Source organism: Lepeophtheirus salmonis, chromosome 5, assembly GCF_016086655.4.
Source record: "Lepeophtheirus salmonis chromosome 5, UVic_Lsal_1.4, whole genome shotgun sequence".
In the NCBI taxonomy this organism is placed as follows: domain Eukaryota; kingdom Metazoa; phylum Arthropoda; class Copepoda; order Siphonostomatoida; family Caligidae; genus Lepeophtheirus; species Lepeophtheirus salmonis.
Genome location: NC_052135.2, coordinates 48,944,971 through 48,968,468, shown reverse-complemented (window position 1 = coordinate 48,968,468; position 23,498 = coordinate 48,944,971). Strand labels below are relative to the sequence as shown.

The 23,498-nt window shown below is 33.5% G+C and overlaps 1 protein-coding gene and 2 non-coding genes across 3 annotated transcripts; 2 read left to right on the top strand and 1 right to left on the bottom strand.

Annotated features, from left to right (window-relative positions):
- Positions 1–1,750: 1,750 nt before the first annotated feature.
- On the top strand, positions 1,751–1,822 carry TRNAQ-UUG (transfer RNA glutamine (anticodon UUG)). The gene has a single exon. It is a non-coding gene; the product is annotated as a tRNA-Gln (tRNA).
- Positions 1,823–11,842: 10,020 nt separating this feature from the next.
- On the bottom strand, positions 11,843–14,054 carry LOC121118352 (uncharacterized). Its single transcript, XM_040712926.2, has 2 exons — positions 13,817–14,054; positions 11,843–13,253 (listed from the first exon to the last, which is right to left on the bottom strand). Exons 1-2 carry the CDS (start codon positions 13,932–13,934, stop codon positions 12,067–12,069), a joined length of 1,305 nt encoding a protein of 434 aa, XP_040568860.1. The 5' UTR covers positions 13,935–14,054; the 3' UTR covers positions 11,843–12,066.
- Positions 14,055–18,338: 4,284 nt separating this feature from the next.
- Positions 18,339–22,484, top strand: LOC121118585 (uncharacterized). The gene is made up of 2 exons (XR_011780268.1): positions 18,339–18,660; positions 19,442–22,484. It is a non-coding gene; the product is annotated as an uncharacterized protein (transcript).
- The last annotated feature ends 1,014 nt before the right edge of the window (positions 22,485–23,498 follow it).

Sequence of the window (23,498 nt, the reverse complement as noted above, 5' to 3'; positions counted from 1 at the left end):
CAAGGAATTCCACTTATTACTCCACAAAAAATCCTCAGAGTTACTCTTAGCCTTTCATGCAGAAGGGATAAATTTATACTTTTTAGTTAATACCGATATCAAATTTCCAACCGGTTCCGATACCATCTTTATAGGCAGTACTGATTCTGATTCCTTATTAATATTAAGGAATTTTATAAAAAACAACAAAATTGTATACTTTTTTTAATGTTTATCTTTTTATTAATTACGGATAGGGGGAAAAAAATACAAATATCTATCATAATTAGTTGTTAATAAATTTTAATTTAAAAAACTTAATTCCTCTTCGCGCTCAGGAGTCAAATCATTTACGGTTAGTTCATATTAGAGAGTTTGACTTTGTTCGATATTTAAAGTCAACTTCCTCGTCCCTCGGCCGCTGATCTAATCTCAACTGCCGCACTGAAAAAATAAATACTTGCGACACTAACAAATGGCACTTTTTTATTATTTTACTAGTTTGGCCCAAACGGGATGAAATGGTCTTGAACTGTCTCCAGTTCCTAACAGAGTTTTACATTCTTGCCCTAGGAATGGAATTATGTATAACCCATTGCAATGAAAAAAGTTTATGCAACCCAACTCCTACAGTGTTCCACAATATTATTCAAATGTATGGAACGCTAAAAATGTGGTCATTTCTAAATTGTTACTTTCAAGTAAAAAAAAAACTGTAGAAACCTGCAAATTTGTATAATCTTTCTATGTATTTTAACTCCTCCTTCTTTTCTTTTTTTGTTTTTGTCTATACAATGTCGTCCAGTCTAGCTATTTTATTGATTTGTAACCGTAATATTGTCTCCAAAAATGAGCTCAAATAATTCAGATTATGCATAAAATAATTATTTGTTGGTATAAGTGAAAATGTCATTATTGAGCCAATTCTGATACTTTCAAAATTCGAAATCCAGAGCATCGGTACACCCCTAGTTTTTACACAAGAACTAGCTAGAATGATTGTTCTCAAAATGAAGAAGGATTACATTGCTATTCTTTAACAAACTATCATCAATATTATCAACAACATATTCTGATTAATCCATTACATACGCCATATATGAAAGAGCGTAAGGGGGGATGGGATGGAGGAGCTCTACCACACTTAAATTAAGGAACTTTTGCTTTTAACTAGAAACTTTTTGGGTCAGGATGTATAAAGATTAAGCAAAAAATTCACAGCTTTGAATTTAAGAATTTTTTGTTGTAAATTGTTTAACTTTTCGTGAATAGCTATGGATTTTGGAAATTTTTGTTCAAAAAATTAAATGCAAATTTCGTTTTTCATTTTTTCTTCCCATAAATTCAATATTTAATTTTTTTTTCCAAAAAAAATAATTTTTCTATGAATAGGTACGGATTTTTAAAATTTTTTTCAAAAAATGTCCTATTTGAAATTTAATTTTTGAAATATATATATATATATATAATTCCGGGAACGTCCCTGAAATGTCACGTTTAAAGAAGAAAAAATGATAGTCTAAATTATAGAATTGATGGAAGTTATTGAAAGACCAGGTCGGAGCCAAATTTGCAGCATCTTAAATCCAATTCAGGATATAAAATATATTTAAAATTCTATAGTATTTCAACTTATTACAAAAATTTGATTTAATTATGCTTAATGTTGCACACTTTCTACATGTTTACAATTAGTTCAATTATGGAAAATTTAAAAATTTAGTCTACAAAAAATTTAAGTAATTATTTTTTAAGTCTAATATATAGAAATGGTCCCATGGTGTAATGGTTAGCACTTTGGACTTTGAATCCAGCGATCCGAGTTCAAATCTCGGTGGGACCTTATTATTTTTAAGGAAAAATATGAATTTTTGTCTTATTAAATTTCAACATTCACTATTAAGAGTCAACCTTGAAAGACCAGTTGAGAGAGTGCCGGATTGGAGATCTCTTTTTGTTCGTGCATTTCTGAGTCATAAAATTAATATATCCTTGTTATTATTGTTTTGTGCCTCGTGTATATCTGTTTTTTAAATATATGTACTTTGCTATAGAGGTGGATGGGTATTCCAAAGGTGTTTGTGGGGGCTTTAAAAGGGGATACTGTAATGCCCGAATAACAATGGAAAGGTGCAGTGGGGCATCCCAAGGACTATATATATTTTTTTTTTTTTGATTTTGGAATTTTTTTTGAAAAAATATCAAGTAAAAAGTCCTTGATTGGAGGTTTGGTTGCTGGTCATCCAGCCCCCCTGTGGACACTCCTGGTGCTTGAAGTACCTGCACCACCATTTTCTTCTTCACTGTAATTTTTTGCTATTACATTTAGGGTGGTCCTAATAAGCCGGGAGTCCACCCGCCATATAACTCAATATGCTTTTTTGCTTTTTATTCCTTGTATCGGTATTTAGATACTTTTAGACTAAAAATATAAAACAAACTTTTTTATATTGTATTTCTAAATTAAAACAGTTCCATGACCATCGACTCTTTCGAATGACAACTCTCAAGTAGGTTCCCATCATCCATTTGGTGGAAAAAGGAAATGAGTTGACTCAATTATTTCTGAGAAGTCTTCAAGGAGTAACAACAGCTAATTGGAATTCAACCAATAAATATTCAGAACACTGATTAAGACACAGAAACAGAAAAATTGACAGCTATAAATTTTTTTTAACACATCCCAAGGATTATTATTCAATAATCCTTGATAGTTGGGGAGAATTGGCTAACTGATCAATGTAAGGAGATAGGATTACTATGTGGGTATATATGTAGTATGTGAGATTATAATCGTAATAGTTTAGTTTAGTTTTGTAGAGAGCTGGGCAGCGAAACGTGGAATCCTGAGCCTTTTGACGTACCTCGTGTAAGAGGAAATTTGCCCCATGACGGTCTCCGGATGGTTAAGAAGCCACTCGTGAGTAAATTCAATCATATGGTGGGGTCGTTCGTGATCTTCTTTTCCAAGCTGGACAGGAACTCCGGATCTCTATTCAAATTGTGCCTCCACTTCCTGCTTTCCTGGAGATGTCTTCTCCATCATTCTTCATGTTGGCCACCTTGAAAATCAAGCTCCTGGAGCATTTCACAATGTCCATATTGCTCACCACCTCAACTTCAGTATCTTGGAGATCTGAGATGCACTGCCTTTTTGGCTTTTTGTTCAATCGTGATGACGAGATTACTAAATGTTTTTTATAATTGGGTTATGCACAAAGGATGGTTGAACCTGAATGTCAAAAAATAATCACAAAATCTTCCTTATTAATGAGAAAACTAACATTAATTAACAGTTCACGTTTTGCTACCCAAACCTGTATGTGAGAAAATATATTTATCGATAGAATCGAAGTACTTCATGAAAAAATTAATAAACAATTGGATTATGGAAGATATTGGGAAAAATAAGGATCTAAGATAATTTATTCGAAATAAAGGATGACCTATTTAAAAGTGTATTTTTGTCGTTCATCCTTCACTTTTTTCAATTCTTCTTTATTGTTCATTACCTTTTTTTTTTGAACGATGAACTATTTGCACTTTTGAATGATTATCAACAAGCTTGGTATTGTGCATTCATATGCATATTTTCCATAAATAGAAGCCTCAGTCTGAATAAACGCAGAAGAATAACCTTTGAAGCATGGATTTCAGGTAAGTATATACAAATATATATTAAACATCAATTGGCATCTCTGGGTGGTCTGAACATCCATAAAAATTAGGTCAGTTTTATATTATGTATAATGTATGTATACATGCATAGAATTTAAAGACCTCTAGGTAATACTAAGAAGCTAGCTAACTAACCAATAAATAATATCCTCAAAGACCTTGCGGCAAGCTTCTTTATTACTAATTCTTTTCCTCATTATTCCTGGAACATTGTATACAAATGTTCCTTTATAGCTATATTTGTAGTAGGTATCTCCTTTCTCGGGAAATTGTCTTTGATCAGGAAACTGGGAAGTACATTTTTAAATATCGTGATCCCATTCGTAAATATTGTGTGGTTCCATTAAAATCTGAAAACTTTGAATTTTAAACTTCAACGAGATATAATTTATTAATAAACGATAAAAATTGCAAAACAAAATTAATACCATAAGTTGATGTGTGTCTGTGCTGATATAATTATTAATTATGCTGCCCTTAGTGGCAATGATGGGTTCCAGGCTACAGATGTGGAAGGTAGTGCACCTTTCAGTGGATGTGGTTCTCCGCCATGGCGTCCCAGTGCTGGATATGAGGGCCTTTCCCTCTACATTTACCCAAAATGTGTAGTCAAGGGGGTTGGTATCAGTCTGTAGGGGCCAAAAGTGTCAAAAAAGAATTCAAAATAACTCAAAAGACGGAGAAGATGGGTTTTTTTCTTTGCTGGTGTCAAAAGTGGCCTATTGACACTCACAAGACTCTTTCCACACACTTTTTTGATAGCTCTATGGACAGTCTGGCGTGAAATATATTGATATCTCTTGCATAGTCCCTCATTGACTTGAGGGGTTAGCCTGATCTGTTTTGTTTTTTAACGTTCAAGTTTCATTTTTTCTAGCAGATATAGAAAAAGTAAAGAGAACTTCTAAAATACAGTTTTGAATAGGTGTTGTTGATTAAATCTTAAAGTTCCGATTATTTTTGAATAACTTAGATTCTAACCTTTGATTGATGTACATGTTGTAAAGCAAAATTATGTATATATTGCGATTGAGGGCAAGAAGAGCCATCATAGACAATTTAATCCGCGCCGGGAGGAACACCTCGGACATCATTAAGGCCTTAAACATCATCAAGCCCACAGTCTGTCGGGTCATAAATCATGGGCTGATGTGGACAACCTTAAGGACAAACCCAAGAGTGGTACAACCACAAAAGTGAAGCCTGAAGACATCATATAGGCTTCTAGGTCAACCCAATGATGAAAATGGCAGGTTACGCTAAGAAGAAGAAGGTGCATCTGTCTACTATGGCAAGACCATCCGAAAGGCTGGAGGAAGGTCGCTTAGAAGAATTGAAAAACCACACTTGTTCCAACGTCAAAAAGAACTCCGTCTTAAGTGATATCAAAAACTCTTAAATGATCTGAAGCACAACAGCAACCAGGTAAATTTTTTCTCTCATGAAAAAAACTTTACCATTGACCCCGTCTATAAAAACCAAAATGATCGGGTGGTATGTTTTGGTAAGGCTGACAACTTCATCAGGACAGTCACGAATACCAAACATCCGGCCTCTGTGATGATAATGTTGTGAGTTGTGGCATCAACTGAAGAAAAAATACCTCCAATTTGGTTTCCTGTTGGATACCAGTTACCCGCACCCAAACCATGAAGAAGTCCAACAAGGCCACGGATATATTTCAGGAGGACGGGGCTCCGGCCCATACTGCTAATATTGTACAAGAGTGGATGGGTAGCAACATGTACTTGGGGTCCAATAACCTTTGCCCCCCCCCCTCAGAGTCCATATCTGAATCCACTGAATTACTGCATTTGGTTACAAAATTGGGAAGAAAGACTCCAAAGTCCGCCACAAGAATATTGATACCCTGAAGAGATCAATTTACTAGCAGAGGAGGATCATGAAAAATGAATACGTGGCAAATGTGTACAAGGGATTCTAGAGGTGGTTGGAGTGTGCCATTGATGCTCATGGTGGCCAGATTCAGTATTAATGTGCATTGTTATAGTAAAAAAATATAGCAAAATAACATTTTTTATGTACAACATCATCCTGATCAATTATGAATATTTTAATGAATACATAGAGACAGGTCTCAGTACTTTTTTTACACCCGGTACTTGTACGTAAGCTAGAGAACAACATTTTTTTTTTGTTGTATAACTAATTGTTCATGTTTTAATATATCGAAATATGAATTAATTTCAATTACTCAACAGTATTAAATGATTGAATTAGTAAGTATTTAGATTTCAATGGAACACCCTGTAATAAATACTGTAAAATTCTAGAACATACTGGGTGCAAAAGCTATCTATGCCGCCTTTTTGGAGCGCTCTCTTGGACCCACGTGGGTAATTAGGCAACTTTTTCTTTATTAGATAAATTACTCAAACTTGCACCTTTTGGAAAAAAATGGAATCAATTAACGAATTGGTTGTCTCAAATATTTGGGTAAAGGCATGGAGTCCTCCTTGGAATCTGCGCTGGAAGTTACAACACAACAATTGTATGGAAGTGCTAAATACTGATTTTCATAAATTACACTTACAAAAACCCAGGACTTAGGTTGTTATTAGTTTAGTTTTTTAAAATAGGTTGTCAAGCGTTTTTTTGGGAAATATTTATTTCCAACGGCAAACGCACGTTCCTCACCACTTCAATGCAAGAAAACGACTGACTGCATATATACTTTCAAGAAAAGTTTAAACTCTCACCTCTATAATATTGTCACCCAATATAAACATGGTAACCTGAAAATTGGAGGAATGTTTTGAGTGCAGAGAAATAATAATGTTTATGACGTTTCATTACATCATTGTGACAAGGGAAGAATGAAAAAAGGATATAAACAAGGGCATTTGCTGAATTACTCTGATATCGATCCCCAATTCCACTCTGAGTCCAACAAGGACTTACAATTATTACAACTCTACAACACATCATCAGGGGTACGCTCCGTTTTTTATGAGCATACACGAATGTTCAATCAGGTTTAGGATATTATTTGAATCTATTTAGGAAAGGATGTTCACTACTCCGGTATTAAATAATAATGACAACTGCTAAGGAAAAAAAAAATCATTCTTCAGATTACCAATTCCCCCCCCCCCCCCAAAAAAAAGACAGCTGAAAAATTCATCAGATTTACATGGCTGCCTTGTAAATTCGAGATCAGCTCGTAAAGTATTACTAGAATCGAAGATGGAACTCGAAAGATACTTTTTTACTAACTAGTTTAATTAAAAGATGAAATAATTAACTGCTAGATTTTTCTATAAGTGTAAAATCCCGTTAAAACGGGATCTCGTGAGAGAAACCCCAATATGTACCTATGTATAGGTAATATCTGCCTACCTGTGCAAGTGATAGTAATTGTTATTTTGAGGGAAGAAAAAAGTAATTCATTTAACGTCAAGACGCACATAAATAAGTATTTAGGAGGCTCGTCCCAATAGCCACCTTTTCTTAGCGTCTATGTGCTATGTATTATTCATAGTTTACATGAATGAATTTATTTATTTATTTCATTGTTGTTGGAAGACAGGAAAGCCACAGGTGGGAGTTTGTCACCTATTTACGTTTATTTTCTTGAAAGACATGCATGCTGCAAAGGAAAGAAGGCGAATTGCTACCATTACCATTTGTAAGTCTGATCATAACGAGGTGAACATACATTTTCCTTCTCATTGAATGAACTAAGCACGTGTTGCTACCTATTATGAGTATTCATGCTATTTATTACTATAAGTGTACATAACTTTTTCATGAATAAACAAAATAATATCAGGAGCTTGGTTATTGGAATTTTTTTTAAAATCAAAAAAATAAATATTTTTGAAATTTTTTTCAAAAATCCATACCTATTTAGAAAAACTTTCAAACATTAAATTTTAAATATTAAATTTGTTAGAAAAAAAAATCAAAAATCCATAGCTATTCACAAAAATTCAATTTTTTGGAAAAATGTTTTAAAAATTATTATTATTTTTTAATTTTAAAAATGAAATTTTAAATATATGAGCATATAAAACTCAGTTGGTAGTTGCAGACCCCATCAGAGCCGAACAAATAAGAGCGATTCTAATTACAGCCACAGTCCGATATTCTATCTTCTCCGTCAAGATTCCTTGGGTGTATCAGTAATTAAACTAGTATCCTTCATTTTTAGATAAAAACTGCCCATTTATACAAAATAAAACGACATTTAAAATCTATTCTAGATCTTCAGAATAATTATTTTGGTTTAATTATTCAATTATTTTAAATGTTGTAAACCTGCTACAATTTCTTAAGTATGAACCTTTGCCTATTCTCATTTGTCATATATTGGATTTTTTGCTATATGAATTATCTTTATTAAACCTACATAAATACACCAATTTAAGTTCTGTACCTCAATATGTTATGGTCAATTATATATTAATACTATTTTGTGCTGTCTTGATTCCTCAAAATTAAATGGCATCTTACTGTGACCATATATAATCTTTGTACCAAGTTAGATCAACATCAATCAATTTGCCGTTATCCTGGGGAACAACAAACAAAAAACCAGTGGCAAAAACAATGAAATTGTTTGGTGGAGGTGAAAATGATACCTTGAAGAGTATGCTTTAGAAGGTTTTGAAGGACCAAGAGGGGTTGGATCGATTTCAAGTACCATAAAATCCTAACTGATAGTCCATCACACTTTGGTGTATTCGGGGAATCAATTATCTGGGCGATTTGGAGCATTAATGTACCACATAATATTATATTTCTACCGTCCATTTTATAGGTATATGAAGATGAATACACTTGCTCGTGATCTTTAAAGTACCTATATTGTAGATATGGACATAGACCTGTAATTTAAGCTTCACTCAATCAATTTAATTACTTTTTTAAGGAGTATAATTTTCTTTGTATCCACCTTTTCGTATTTGCTCCCTTGTGTCTGTGTGTGTGTGTAGAAATGGAAAAAGGACTCGGATCATACAAGTCTTTGAAATATACCCCCCTATGTGCGATCAATTGGATTAAGGATTCTGATATGAGCCATATGACATATACAAAAGGTGAAAATAGTTAAGAGTGGATATCCATTAGGGTAGCCTTTAAGAATCAATGTTTTACTTTGACTTGACTCCCCCTATTTATTTTGTTTATTTCATAATAAAAACTTCTGTGTACAAAATATTTTAGACTTTAATTCATATTTAGAGGGTGGCCCTCTTGAGAATAGACATTTTGCATCAAGCATACATACGGAGCGCGTATTGGAAAATCTGGATTCCTCCCATCAGGTTAAACACACTTCCAAAAAAATTAATACAATCAATCGCAAGGTCAAGCAGACCACTAAGGAGGGTATTGTCATCGAGACAAGCTACAACAAGATGATGCACAGCGCAACCAGCAAAAATTACACAGTTAGAGTCCAACATTCCATTGTTGCCGAAAACAATGTAGCCACCATATTCGTCAGATACCAACTCGATTAATAGTTCCATGCTGGCTGCATGTCGATGTCAGGTCCTGCCAGACGAGGGCATCGAATCTCGAAGCTCTCAAGGCATCCGTTTATGAGCATTGTCGCTCCATGACCCCCAATTGCATTATTAGCCTTGTAAAAGCTTCTAGAGGCGTATCAAGGTAATTATCAATGGTGATGGTGGCTTCATTAAAGATTAGAAATGATAGCATATGTGACAACATCTGAGCAAAGTTTAGTTAATGTAGCTCCCCTAGTTTCCGAAATTAAACCTAATAAAATACCAGATTAAAAATGTGTAGTTTTCAATTACACGTCTTGTAAAGTGATATTATTACCATTTTCCAAGGTCTGAACTAACTGATTATCCCAGTATTTTGATTTTCAACATGAGCCATGTTGCCTTCTTTAGACGTAAATATTCGGGTAAATGTTGGGGACCCTTACTTTCCAGATCCGAAACTAAAATTAGACTGATACAAAGTTCGGACCGTAATAAAATAGGATTTGAATACGGTGACATTTTTATTCGTGCCGAAACAATGAATAAACCAATTTATTACTTTTAGAATATAATTATTAGATATTATTAGAATTATTGTTAGAATAACATAGGACACATCGTTACCTAGCATACATAATTAATAACCCTTTCCTCCGAAAAGAGAAAGAGAAAAGACCTAAATCAGTTGTTTGTTAGCCAGTTCTTCCAATTATGGAGTAATTATTTAATAATAGTTGATAATTGTTGAACTCATTTCAATCCAACCAATCAAAATTAAGTAGACTGATGAGAGGAAAAACGAAGAATCATCAACCACGGACAACCAAATACATTTTAAATTTTTGTGTTTGTATGACAACGCCATGTAGAATAACCACGTGCACCGCGATGGGGGGGGGTTGTTACCTCACCAAAACACAAAAGTATTTTGTGGTCAGCTGTTTATATTTCTGCTTCCCTCTCCTAATTAATGATCTAAACGTTGATTGGTTGAATTAGCTCATTTAAGCTGTTAACAATTCTCAACAGCTATAGAATAATAATTCCATAGTTGGTAGAATTGGCTAATTACCAGCGGATTTCTGTTTCTTTTAAGCCGAAAGGTTATGTGATAAAATAAAGATAACGACGTGCAAAATACAACTGTTTATTTAGATGTTGCTCCAAGCACTGATCAGATAGATAAATAGAGATACTACGTTCAATATGGGTAATATATTTTTTTAAACCAGGAAAAAAACCCTTGGATCTCATTTAAGATCCGTAAAAAGTTCGAGTACCCAAAACCAGTTTAGGCCTCGGATCTTTTCGGATAATACAAGTTTAATTATACTATATCCAGATACTTCGGCTCCGGATTTTCTACACATCTTATGTATACTAGTGAGAGAATGAATATTAAAACATTGATTTTGTTAGTACACAATTCGACCCACCCCTAATCTGCATACTACTCGACATCCTAACTAAACTTCAACACAATCAATAGGGAAATAACAAAAATAATACAAAGACCTCTATGATGAACATTGAACAACAAAGCGGAAGAAACAGTTCAAAAAACAACACTCCTAATCGTGAATTGTTTCAAATTGAAAATGAATTAAGGGACCGACCGTTATCAATATTTTTTTTAAAAATGAATCGAACCTTATGGGAAAAAAGACAGTTTTTAAAGAAATCAGATCTCACTACCATCTTGATAATATTTATTCATATTATACATACATATAAAACGCCCTCTTTACAAGAATTTATTGATATCCTTTTAATCTTAGTTAACTACTACTCTTTTCAATATTTCAATATCCTCCATGTTCTATGAATTAGTGGTGAGACTCAATCTGAGACCGATTTTTTGTTTTTTTGTTTGGGACAAAAATATTAACGCAGTTTGGACTTTAGTTTTGTTTTGGGCGTATGATGGTTTATAAAAGGGGGCGTAAACATGGACTTTTTTGCCCCTAAACAAGGCCAACAAAGCAATAATCATTTTTCCCAATGACACATAAACACTCACATCAACTCATTCAAACGACATAACAAATGCGCCTCCAAAATGGCTGAAACATTCGTGAGTAACTCTCAACAGATGCTAGATAGATGTAACTTGCTTTTATTTATGAGTGCTGCCATCTTTACGTTGAGGTCGGAAACTTTTCAGACCACTCTCGTATAATTTGCGGATATGTGTGTACCAATATGATAATAATAAAAAAAAGAAAATAGAATTAGAATCGAATTCGGAATTAAAAAATAAGGGTTTCTCTTTCATCAGACCTCGTTTAGGGGCATTTTCAAAAAATATATCATGTACAGGGCCTGGGATATATGACTCCCTACCTTAGTTCACTAAGAAACAACCTAAAATACATCATATTTGATATATAAAACAACTATATATTTTTTCGTTACCTCGTTTCATTCATTTGTCAGATTATATCCATAATATATATGTAGTCCGGAAGCCCCATTGTAAACCTATCCCTCTTCTCCATCATCAATCATGATTATTTGCTAATAAAATCATCATAAAAAGGAAAATTATGGTTTGAGGCTAGGAGAACCATGATATTCAATGAAAAATGTCAAGTCATATGTTTTTAATATTTAATAAAAGCGAAGGGATATGTCTTCGGGAACCTCAAACAGTTTCAGTCTCTCAAACAATAAAAGTCAAGGTATTTATAAGAAGCTTAGGGTATGTTTATGTAGTATAATAATTTATAATTTATTTATTTCTTAATAAAAATAGAACAGACTTCATATGTATTTAAAGGAGAAAGGAGAAAAGAGTGGAAAAATAAGAAACTTAAAAATAGACAATTCAAGGAAAATAAAATTTGATAATATGGCAACGAGGGTGGTTATTATGCATAACTAACATCAACAAGGATCATGCGTTTAAAAAAAAAAATCAAAGGATTTACGTTCGTATCCCTGAAGTGGAAAGTCCGATAAGTGACTCAACAGCCTCAGCACGACGAGATTGAATACCGGAACATCCGCCATCAGAGTGTTTGTTCAATAAGCTCATTCTACTGAATGTTTTTTTACAACCGGGACATGGGTATTTCTTGGTTTGGAGATGGGTTTGAAGATGTGCACGAAGATTGGATTTGTCTGCAAAGCATCTTTCACAATATGTACAGGCATAGGGCTTTTCTCCAGTATGAGTTCTCACATGACCTTGTAGTAGCCATGGTCGTGAGAAGCTCTTTCCGCAAATATTACATTGGTTTGGAAGTGTATGAGTGCGAATGTGCATTTTGAGTGCGGAGAGGGAAGTGTAGCCCTTGGAACAATAGCGGCAAGAAAAGGTTTTGGGGGTTTGATTATTACTGCAATGGAGTTGCGTATGTTTGGCAAAGCCAGACTGTGTTGAAAATGTCTTTTTACAGTCCGTGCAGCGAAAGGGTTTAGTTCCCGGGAGGGCGGCACTTGGTAGAGGTGGACGATTATCGGGTGAAATAGAAGTTGATGAAGGTAGTTGAATGGGCTCTTGTGGAAGCATGACAAGGACAGGGGAGTTGTTTGTTTGTTGACGGGAATGATTGACGTGGAGTTCTCCGAGTGGAAGCACATAGTGAGGGGGACTGGTATTGCGGGAGGATTTCATTTCTCTAAGAGACATGGGCACGGGGGTTAGAGGAAGTTGAATAGGAAAAGACTTCCTAGAGAGGTCCTGGGGCTGTGCGCAAATATTTCCATGGAAGGATGAGTTGTGTAGTGGGGACGAATAATTTCTAAACGACGATGATGCCACTGCCATTGGTGTTGGAGGTGGGGAAGTACGCGGCACTCCAAGGGAGAGAAGTGCTTGAGCCACAGAGTCCACGCCTGAATTTTCATCCTCAAATTTTCTTTTAAGTGACAGATTTTGAGGTACATTTTGTGTTTCCTCAGATCGTGCCAGATCCTTGAGGGATTTCTTCCAATGACGAATCACTGGAGTAGTCGAGGAATTACTATTAATATTTGAAGAAGATGCTGATGTTTGATGATTTTGTTCTCGAAGTACAAGGGAGAGAGGTTGACACTGTGTGGCTTGTTGATAGGAGTGATAGTGAGCTCGATCAAGAGGCGGAGAGACTTGAGATGTACCTTCTGAGTCTGAAATATAGAGAACAAAAATCGTTAGTCAATGATCAATCAATTTATATTTTATTTGAAATATCAATCAAAGAATTGTGAATGTATTTATATATAGAGAGAATAAGACATATAAAGGGAGACTCCTTCATCTGCTTTGGGACACACTCAATAATTTCCACTCAACTACACCCTTGGTATTCTTACAAAAGTTCATTGTACAAGCAAAAAGGCTTGAAGAAAAGAGAATTCAAAGTTACAATACATTAAATTTCATTCGAGTTCGTTTTTGCTCTACTGAGTGATTGGTATGTAGTAGTAGTATATGAGAGGGGGGAGGGGTCAAATTTCAAGTTGACATAATTTGGAAAAAAACATCTTGAGTAATATTTTTTTCCTTCCTTTTTTTCTGCTCTCCTTCATAATAAAAATTTACTGTCCTAAATTTTTTCTTAGATTCTTATTATTTTCCAAAGGAAAATGCTTGCGGCTAAATAAATCCAACTTGTTCCCATTACATTTAAATTACGTGTGGTCCAGTAAGAAGAACAAAAGATAGTTATATAAGAAAATCAAAAACTCACCAATGCCTGAGTCATTATCATCCTGATTTCCATGCTTATGATGAGTATTTTCTTTAGAGGCAAACTCAGTTGCAAAGCTGTCAAAGCGAAATCTTTTTCCACAAGGCTTAAAAGCCATTTTAAAGATGAATTAAAGTAAGTTTGTTAATGATAAAAATCAAATGAATATTTTAGTTATCACTCTGAGTTGATCACTCGTGCTGGGCGACTGTTCATCGACGACTGATAAAAGGTTTTTAAAAAATCTTGAATGAGAAATAGTAAAAAAAAAGAATAATAATAATAAAAACAGCTGCTTCATAGGAAAATATTAGAAAGAGAGCGCTCTCCTTTTTTATGCACTTACAACATGGATTTTTGGGCAAGCTATTTGAGCGCACTCAATTAGGTGCACCTGCCTTAGTGATATAGTTAGTTACTTACTACCTAGAAAATTGTCTTCCTTTTGGGCCAACACCTGCTTCTCTTCGTATTTTTTAAAGTAATCAAGAAATGGCGTTTGTGCAAATTAGTTAAATGAATTAATGACCAGAAAAGTAGAGCATTTTGCTTCCTTAAGGGGTGTAGTTTTAACAAAAAACCATCCACTAATAACAAGAATTATCTTACGCACATAAATATGTATATTTTCCCGGGCTTTTTTACTTAAAAAAATAAAAGTATATATCGACAGCTGTCATTATCAAGGTTGAGAGATTGTCGACCTTGAATATTATATAATATGTATCCGTATTTTATCAAAAAATATTTAAAAAAACAATTCCTTATTAAAGTTGTGTTCTAATTGTTTCCTAGAAACGAACATATTAACTACAACTCTACCATGAAGCTGATAAAAAAGTCATCTGTCTATAAATATTACAATTAGGGTTCCTCATTTCTCGAGATCCCAAGAAATATTGGGGATCCCGTTTCTAAATAAAATATACTGTTAAATTTAAGTAATTATTTTAATGTTTTAAGAAGAAATGATAGATTTGAAGCGTTCCTACCCATAAATATAATCTCAATTCTCATTTTCACTAATTGTGCTCCGATTGTATTTTTTTTAAGAACCCTCGGATCCAGTTTTTTTTTAAAAATTTCTCCGCCCTATCCGACCTGTAACAAAAAATATTTAAATACTAAGTGAAGAACAAAGTAATCTTTGGGTGATTATATGAGTAAATGAAACTTATACTTGGGAAGTCTGAAAAGTTTCCGACCTCAACGTAAAGATGGCAACACTCGTAGATAAAAGCTAAACTCATGCATTCTGTATTTGTTGACAGTTATTCACCAAAGTTTGGTTCATTTTGGACGCGCAGTTGTTATGTAACAGTAGTTTGTTTGAGTTGATGTTATATTTTTTTTGGATTTTTATTTTTCAAGATAGTCTCCTTGTGACTCTACTCACTTCTGCCAGCCCAGCTCCCCTCTGCAACTTCACTGGGAGAAGAGTCTAGAGTTACAAAATCTTAAAGTACGGCCGTTCAAGGCTTAAAAAGCCTTGAACAACAACATAATCTAGTGACATGTTACCAAAGTACGAACTTTTTATGTTATGTCAAAAGTCACATGAGTTTTATTTCAAAGTTTTGTTCAAGTTACATGACAAATTTTACTCACAATTAGATATGCTAATCAAACAAAGAAATGTCACCGAATATCTACTGGTATTTCTAATTGCTAGTCCTAAAAAAAAGTTATCAAAATATTTTTTTAGTCTCGTCACACATTTATTCCATTAGCGTTTTACCAAATTTGCATATTTACAATATTGCATTTTTCCCTCCCCGGATAATTGACTCATTAACGCCTATCATGATCATTGTCTGTACACTTAATTCAATAATATTTTTTTCGTCTCGTCGCACATTTATTCCATTATCATTTTACCAAATTTGCATATTTACAATATTGCATTTTTTCCTCCCCGGATAATTTACTAATTAACGCCTATCATGATCATTGTTTATACACTTAATTCAATACCCCATTTAATTAATCTTCTTATTTTGAAAGCATCAAATACTATAATATTCTATGTTCTTCAAAAAGTATCTGTTATAAATTTCACCAGGAAACAAAATATTGTCCATTGTTAATATTGATTTTCTTCTAAAAAATACAGGATTCCTTATTCTGGAATTGAGGTTGAACTATTCATAAATCTTTTTTCTTATTTTTAAATTTATTATACTCAGGTAGAGTATGTGTTTAATGTTAATAAAGAATACTTCTAATGAAATATTCAGAGGTAAAAATACTAAGAAGGACCGTTCCCAATGACAGAGAGTCCTAAGGACTCATAGGACCAGTCCTAAGACGGAACTAAACTTGACCAAATAAATAAGGACCAATACAACATTAATGGTCAAAAGACACCCATTATCGGTGAACAAGCCTCATTTTCTCTTATTTACAACCATATTACCTAAATTATAAAGTATCATTCAAAAATATTTATCGACGTGAATGGATTAACAGGGGGATGTCTTACCCGTAGCCCCCTTAGAGCTTGCTTAATGTTTAAGTGCAGGCCACTCCTCATTCTCATTTAAGTCGTACTTTTTAGAAAAATTGTTACAATATCCTCAAAACGCACATAATACTTATAATATTGAAAAATATTTTGCAAATCAAGGAATTTTAATAAAATTTTCCCTCTGGGAATTAAAATTGAATAACACAACTAAAAAAGAAGGTCATTCGTTCAAATTTTGCAACGGAGTAAAAATTTTAATACAAAAAAAAAAAAAATCAGAATAATCAAAGACCGGCCATATATATTTTTTGAAGCAGTTTGCCTTTGAAAAATTAGATTTGGTCTAAATTAGAAATAAATATGTATTTAATAGTTTTGTCTTATGAAGCATTTTTTCATGAAGTTTACTTTAATAGGTTTTGTGACCCATTAAAATATTCCAAGTGGCAATGACGACCATTACATTAAAATACTCCAAATATGGCTAATAGTACTTAAATGAGCCAATTCTTGGGCTTTACTGTACGAGTATGTAGAGTAGTTCTTTTAAAATACTTAAATATTCTTTTCTTTTTTTTCATACCTGACGATATTTGGCGCAATTTCCACACATACCTATTACATATATATAGGTATACAAAATATTTCCTTATCGATACAAGCATCTATTTTTTTATAACTGAATAATAAATATGCATTTATGTGAGAACCTGCCTGGATTAGGTGCATTAAAATATTCTATTGTTGTTACAACTATAAAAAAAGGAAGGAAATCTGGAATTTTGTTTCTCTTAAATTTTTTTAATGGAAATGGTGTGTGCATCAGCATAAAAAAAATCTTGAATAAAAGTGTAGAAAAGGAGAAAATCCCAATTATCTTTTATACTTCATAAATACCAGCTGTGTAAATGTTAAAACGAAAACACGTTTAAAGCATGAAAAGAACAAATAATATTTTATTGAAGGTACTGATCATCGCTTGCTACACATTTCTTCATTCTCTTTGACAATTCGATGATATCCCAGATATGAAATACTTGTTCTTTTGAGCTAAACCATAAACTATTCAAAGAAAATTTAATTTTTTTTAAAAAAAAGTTCAAAAATGAAGTTAAATTTTGAATATTTTTTTTTTTTTTTTTCAAATGTTGAATTTTCTAGTAAAAGGCAAAAATTCCTTAATTTTTGGCAACATACCCTTTTTCTCACCTCTGCTGATGCCCCTGATTCTTCACTTTGCGTAGTTATTGTCTTATTATTAAAAGGTTGAAATATTTGTATTTTAACCATCCGCTGTCGCTGTCTCCAATTTCGAGATAGAAAAAGAAAGTGCATATACAGTATAATTTAATTTGTTCATAGAAATGGACGAATATTCGTAAAAGAATACATATGTATGTAATCCACACTTCTTCTTGAGAAAAATAATTCTAACTTCTTTTTGCCTTGATGGGTTACATAAATATATATTATCGAATATATATTATTATTTAAGCTTTAAAATGTTTGAAATCATGTTGGGCATGGAAAAAAATAAATTCCTCTAACAACAAACACTATGTTCTTATCAAGTTAAGAATCTTTATTTTATAATAAGACCTATACTAGTAACGAGGTAAGGATATTATAATTTGGAACTTAGAGAAATACAAAAGTTTGAAGCAATCAAACATCTTTTTTCCTTTTTTGGTTGACTGCTGAGTTATGGTTACGAGTAGATCAAATAACTACATTTCCCATTAGAAATAAATGAACATTGATAAACACCTGCAACACCGTGTAGACTATGGCTCCTTCCGAAATAAAAAGAATGTTATTTGAACTCAATTAACTTTTATACTCTCCCCTCTTTGGAAGGACTTCTTTATGATTCTTTTTTTTTTGCTATCTTAAAAGCTTAGCCAAGAAGCTTTTTTCCTTATTCGAAAGAGGAAAGCGGGATACTTCACCTAATATATTACGTAATTAAGTCATTACGAGTGAACATGACTTACTTCATAGTATGCGCAATTCTTTTGAGAAAGCTACTCCTAAACACATTCTTGTCTGTCTTTCAATTTACGTCTCATCATGGACTATGAAGGTTCTATTAAGGCAACTAACAATAAGTTCAAAGTGAATGTCTTAAATAGTAATTCTTCCTATGGACGATATTTAACGGCTCTTGTGGACCTAGCTCCAAATGAAATTATATTAGAACATGATCCGGGGTTGATCATTTGTCCAAAAGTCATGGGATCATGCTCTGACTGCCTACAAGTGACAAAAATGCATGTTATAAATGCGGATTTTTTCTTTGTGACAAGTGCCTTGCGTCTTCGCATCAGAGGAGTTGGCATACAGAGTCAGAGTGTGGCATACTACAAAGTAGATCAAGGTGAGGTGTCGTAAGGTGTCATATTTTGTGCATCTATCGATCGTGTACACGTCAACATAATTTTGAAATGGACCCATGGACATGTTTTATTTCTAAGAACTCAACTTATTGAGCCTTAAGGTCCTGTGATTTATCATGTTATCTCTTTGTGCATTTTTTTAATGTTCCTTTAATTGGTCAGATGGAGTTGACTGGTTAAGTATGAGTAAGCATTATAGTATTACAATTACTTCATCGCACCTAGGAATTGTCTTTGAAGTCTATGTACATTACGTATATTTCTTATTCTAGCAACTACTGAGACTCAAACCTACGTACATTGAGTTCAAGAGAATAATTTCTCACGAGCGCGTTGTTCATTGAGCTAAGTCGTAGCAATTTCTCTCTTCTCTACAAGAAGAATTTTAAATCAAAGAACTTCTTCATTTTCAAAAGTAAAATTGTAGAGGTTTGAAGATTATTACCTCAGCCTCGTTTTGTTTTGTTTCAAAGTAAGATTACGGAAAAAGTTACCAATACATTTTGAAAGGTCAAGGTTAAAGGTCATAAAAACCTTTAAAAACTTTTGAACAAATTGAGAGACATAACTCAAATGTACGTTCAGGAAAATTATTTTAGGTGGAGGTTTACACTCTACCGAGTGTGCAATCTAGCTTTATGTAAAGCTCTTTCCATTTTCAAACATGTTTTTAGTGTGTACACATACGATAGATGTTGAAATTTAACTTTAATTTCCAATGTCATGGAATATTTAATATGTATCACCAAATCTATTCCTTAGCGAAAGCCCGTTAAAGGAAGTTGATTTGCTTTGTTTATACGTTATTCGCACATGGCTGCAAATGCAGAACACTCCTTCTACAAACTTCCTTCATCATCTGTCAGCCAACATAAAAGGCCTCCATCCACGACACCATGTTTGGACGTCCCTTCACAAAAAACTCCTTCATTCCTATTCCTTTCCCATTGCAAGAGAAAAACTCATTCAAATCCTTGGTATTCGAAAAGTGAACGCAAAATCCCTGGCGCAAGATCGTGGATTTGGCATATTTTCACATTTTTCCCTCATCAACCACGCCTGTCAATCCAACTCCATCCCTCTAATCAGAAAGGAAGACTTTGCCTTGGAGCTACGCGCAAAGACTTTCATAGCTAAAGGATCAGAAATCAATGTTACTTATGGTCAGTGTGATGTGACAATGGGACAGCCCCTCAAAAGAGAAACTCTGTATCGCCATTGGGATTTCATTTGTACATGTTCCTCTTGTTTGACGCCACCAGTTCGTTCTCTGAGCGGAGTTCGTTGTAATCGTTGTTACCTGGGGATTTCATTTCCTATAGAAGGGCATATTCCTGGAGGAAAGTGGGGATGTGATCACTGTGGAACAGTTTACGAGGAAGGGGAAATAAACATTCTCATGGAGGATGTGAAGCTCTTACATCATGATCATTACCTTTTGTCATCCTCCTGTTACTACTCGTCTACAAAAGGTCCGACAAGGATACAACCCGCCTCCCTCGTTTGCATGTGATTTCTCTACAAATAAACAAAGAAACTGTCCATTGCTACCTAATAACTCCACGATGATTCCTTTTAAAATAATTTCAATGAAACAAAATATTTAATTAGCACTTCCTGTTAAATGGACTCATCAATTAATTGATGAGGTGAATCATTTTTACGTCTCTCTCTCTCTCTACCGTATAATTTAACTTTGACCATATGTTCAAAACACACTACTCATAAATGTATATATCACCATTTCCTAGAGTCCACCTATGTAATATGGCCATATTATGTATCTATTTAAAAAGACAGGGACGCCTTTTATTACCCATAATTAAAGACAGAAATAATGATCATTACAGGTGCTCTTTTCCTTCTAAGTAGAGCGTTTCTTTGTCTCTGTTTTTTATTTTTAAAGAAAGGGACTGCGTAAATAATCATTCATAAAAGCCCTTCTTCATGGGCTTAAAATACATGTTGGATGTTGAGAGATGGGAAAGGGAGTGAGGAGGGAGAGAAGGTCCGTAACTAAGGAGTTTGTGTTAGAGATAGGACGGGCTTGGACCCAAATCCAAATTACCCAGTACCGTATAAATAAATTGACATTCTCCGAAAAGATCCGAAACCCGAACCCAGTTCAAATTATTGAGCTTTTACGGATCTTAAAAGAGATCCGAAAGATCTCGTGGATATTAAAAATCTTATTGTATTGCTTAATAAAGATAAGACGGGTCTTAGGTCCGGATATGAAGTGTCTGAGATCCAACCGGGATTTACGTATTCGGATCTAAAAAAAACTTTCAGTAACGATTGATCCATTAAAATCTGAAAACTTTTAAACTTCAACATGATATAATCTATTAATTAACAATAGAATTTCAACAAAATTAATATTATAAATAGAAGTGTGTCTGAGTTCTCTTCATCATTAATGTAGCCATCCTTAGCGGTAATAATGCCTTCCAGGCGGTGGAGGAAGGCCTGGCACCCACTGTGGATGTAGTTATATTTTATTACTATGCTGGCTGACAGTGGCTTTGAGGGCCTTGGTGTTTGGATAATGGATAATGAAGGGTTTCCCCTCAACGTGCACCCAAAATATGTAGTGGAGGGGGTTTGCATCTGGGCTGTAGGGAGGGGGGGGTAAAAGTGTCAAAAAAGAGTTCAAAAGAACTCCAAGGACTAAATCAAAACTCATTCAAAAGAGTCTTGCAAGGGAGGGATGGATTCCCTTCATTGCTGGTGTCAAAAGTGGCATTATCAGCCAAACAAGGCTCTTTCCACCCACTTTTTTGATAGCTCCCTATCAGTCTGTAGTGGAATCCAGAGGTATCTTGCATGGGCCCTCATGGATTGAGGGGATTTGCCTGAGATCTTTTCTTAAACTCCAACGGGCTCAGTATTGCTTTAAAAAAAAAAAAAAGATAGAAGGGGTCTTAGATCCAGATCTAAAGTACCTGGGTACTGTATAAGTAAATTCATATTATCCCATATCCGAATCAGTTTCAGATATTTGAACTTTTATGGATCTTAAAAAAGATCCAAAGATTTTGAAGATTTAAAAGAAGCTTTTATTTGTTGCTTCATGAAAATAAGACGGGTATTACATCAAGATCCGAAAGACTAGGATAATTTTGCATAATCCAAAAAAGATCTGAGATCCCAAACCAGCTTCGAGTACTTAAAGATCTTAAAAAAGACACGAAGGATAATTTGGATTTTAATTAGTTTATAATAGTACTTAATAAATATATTATGGCATTAGATCCGGATTCGATGTATGATTTAAGGTCATGAAAAGTACCGAAGTTCTCTAAAACTCCACGAGTCATTTTTATAAAATTGACTATTATAACTCTTAACTAGGCAATATAATAACTAGATATCATATAATTTTTCAAATATGGCCACAAAATGGAAAGGATTATAAAAATATTACGTGATGATTATGAAGCTATAATGATATAACTACAGCAAACAAATATTAGAGTTGTATAATTGTACAAAATTAATATTAGTTTTTCAACTCGAATTTCTCTGGATTAAAAAGCTTGTTTTCTACCTTACAAAAGATTGCATGATTTAGTTGATAATGTTACTATTTTAAGGACTCCGTGAGCAATATTCAACCTGCTCCAGAGCATCAAGAATTTGAGAATCCCTGCCGATCTAAGGTAGAATAACAACCCTTGTGAAATTTTTGTATTTTTTTTCTCAAAAAGGATTTAACAATAAATATTTATAATCCTTAAATATTTTTATTAATTGTTATTTTTCCGTTGGTACCCATAATATAATCAGACATCTTCAACTGCCATTTAGAGGAATTATTTTGATTCCGAATATGTTTGTTCATAGCAATGTAATAAACCAAGTGGCACAATGAAGACAGGAACGTTCGCAAAAAAATATAAAGGAACTTTTGCTTTTTTTTTTTAGGGGAAAATATGTATAAAACTTTTTTTTTGAAAGATTCCTACTTTTAAGAAAGGATTATTTGCCAAAGTAACACTGAGCAAAAAAATTAATATTTAATTTTTTGTAAATTGCTATTTATTTTTGAATTTTTTTTGTGAATAGCTATGAATTTTCGAAATTTTTTTCAAAAAAATTTAATTTTTGGATTTTTCACTCACTTTTAACTTTTGGATTTTTTTCAAAAAAATTTCAAACACTAACCCACAACAAAATATAATCCTTTGGACGCCCCTGGAAGACCATGTGATTAATATTTGTACAATGTAGTGGTCTTAGAGAAACTTTTTTTTGTCCACTAGAAGTATGCAATATTATGGAATAACTAACTTCACAGTTTCCATGAATTAACCGGGTAAATTCAGACAAAAAGCGACATCTTTCGTGGGACAAAAGATTTAACAAAGACCATGATTCTATTCAAATTTACAGGCGTGTTTCACCATTTTGTTTTAAAGATTTAGTTCATGTTAGTGTTGTCACGATACCCAATATTTCTATATCGGTCCCGGTTTCAATATAGGTATCAATATTGGAATACATTTCGAAACTCTTTTGACTAAATAAATACAATAAAATCTCGTTACGGGCAATTTGCTTGTTTGGGTGTGAGGGTTAGTTTATTAAATGATTGACTTATATATTTTATTTATTTATAAGATAACATCTTGTTTTTTAATTTATTAAGGACAATTTTGTTTGAGGTGGGAATAGCACATTGTTACTTTCATTGTGGCCTTTCATCCGAAAGGAAACATACAAAAAGGCCCATAATCAGTTACAAGTAGTTCTCCAATTCTTCTCAATAATATATAATTATTATTTAATAATTGTTGGGAATTGTTCACATATTAAT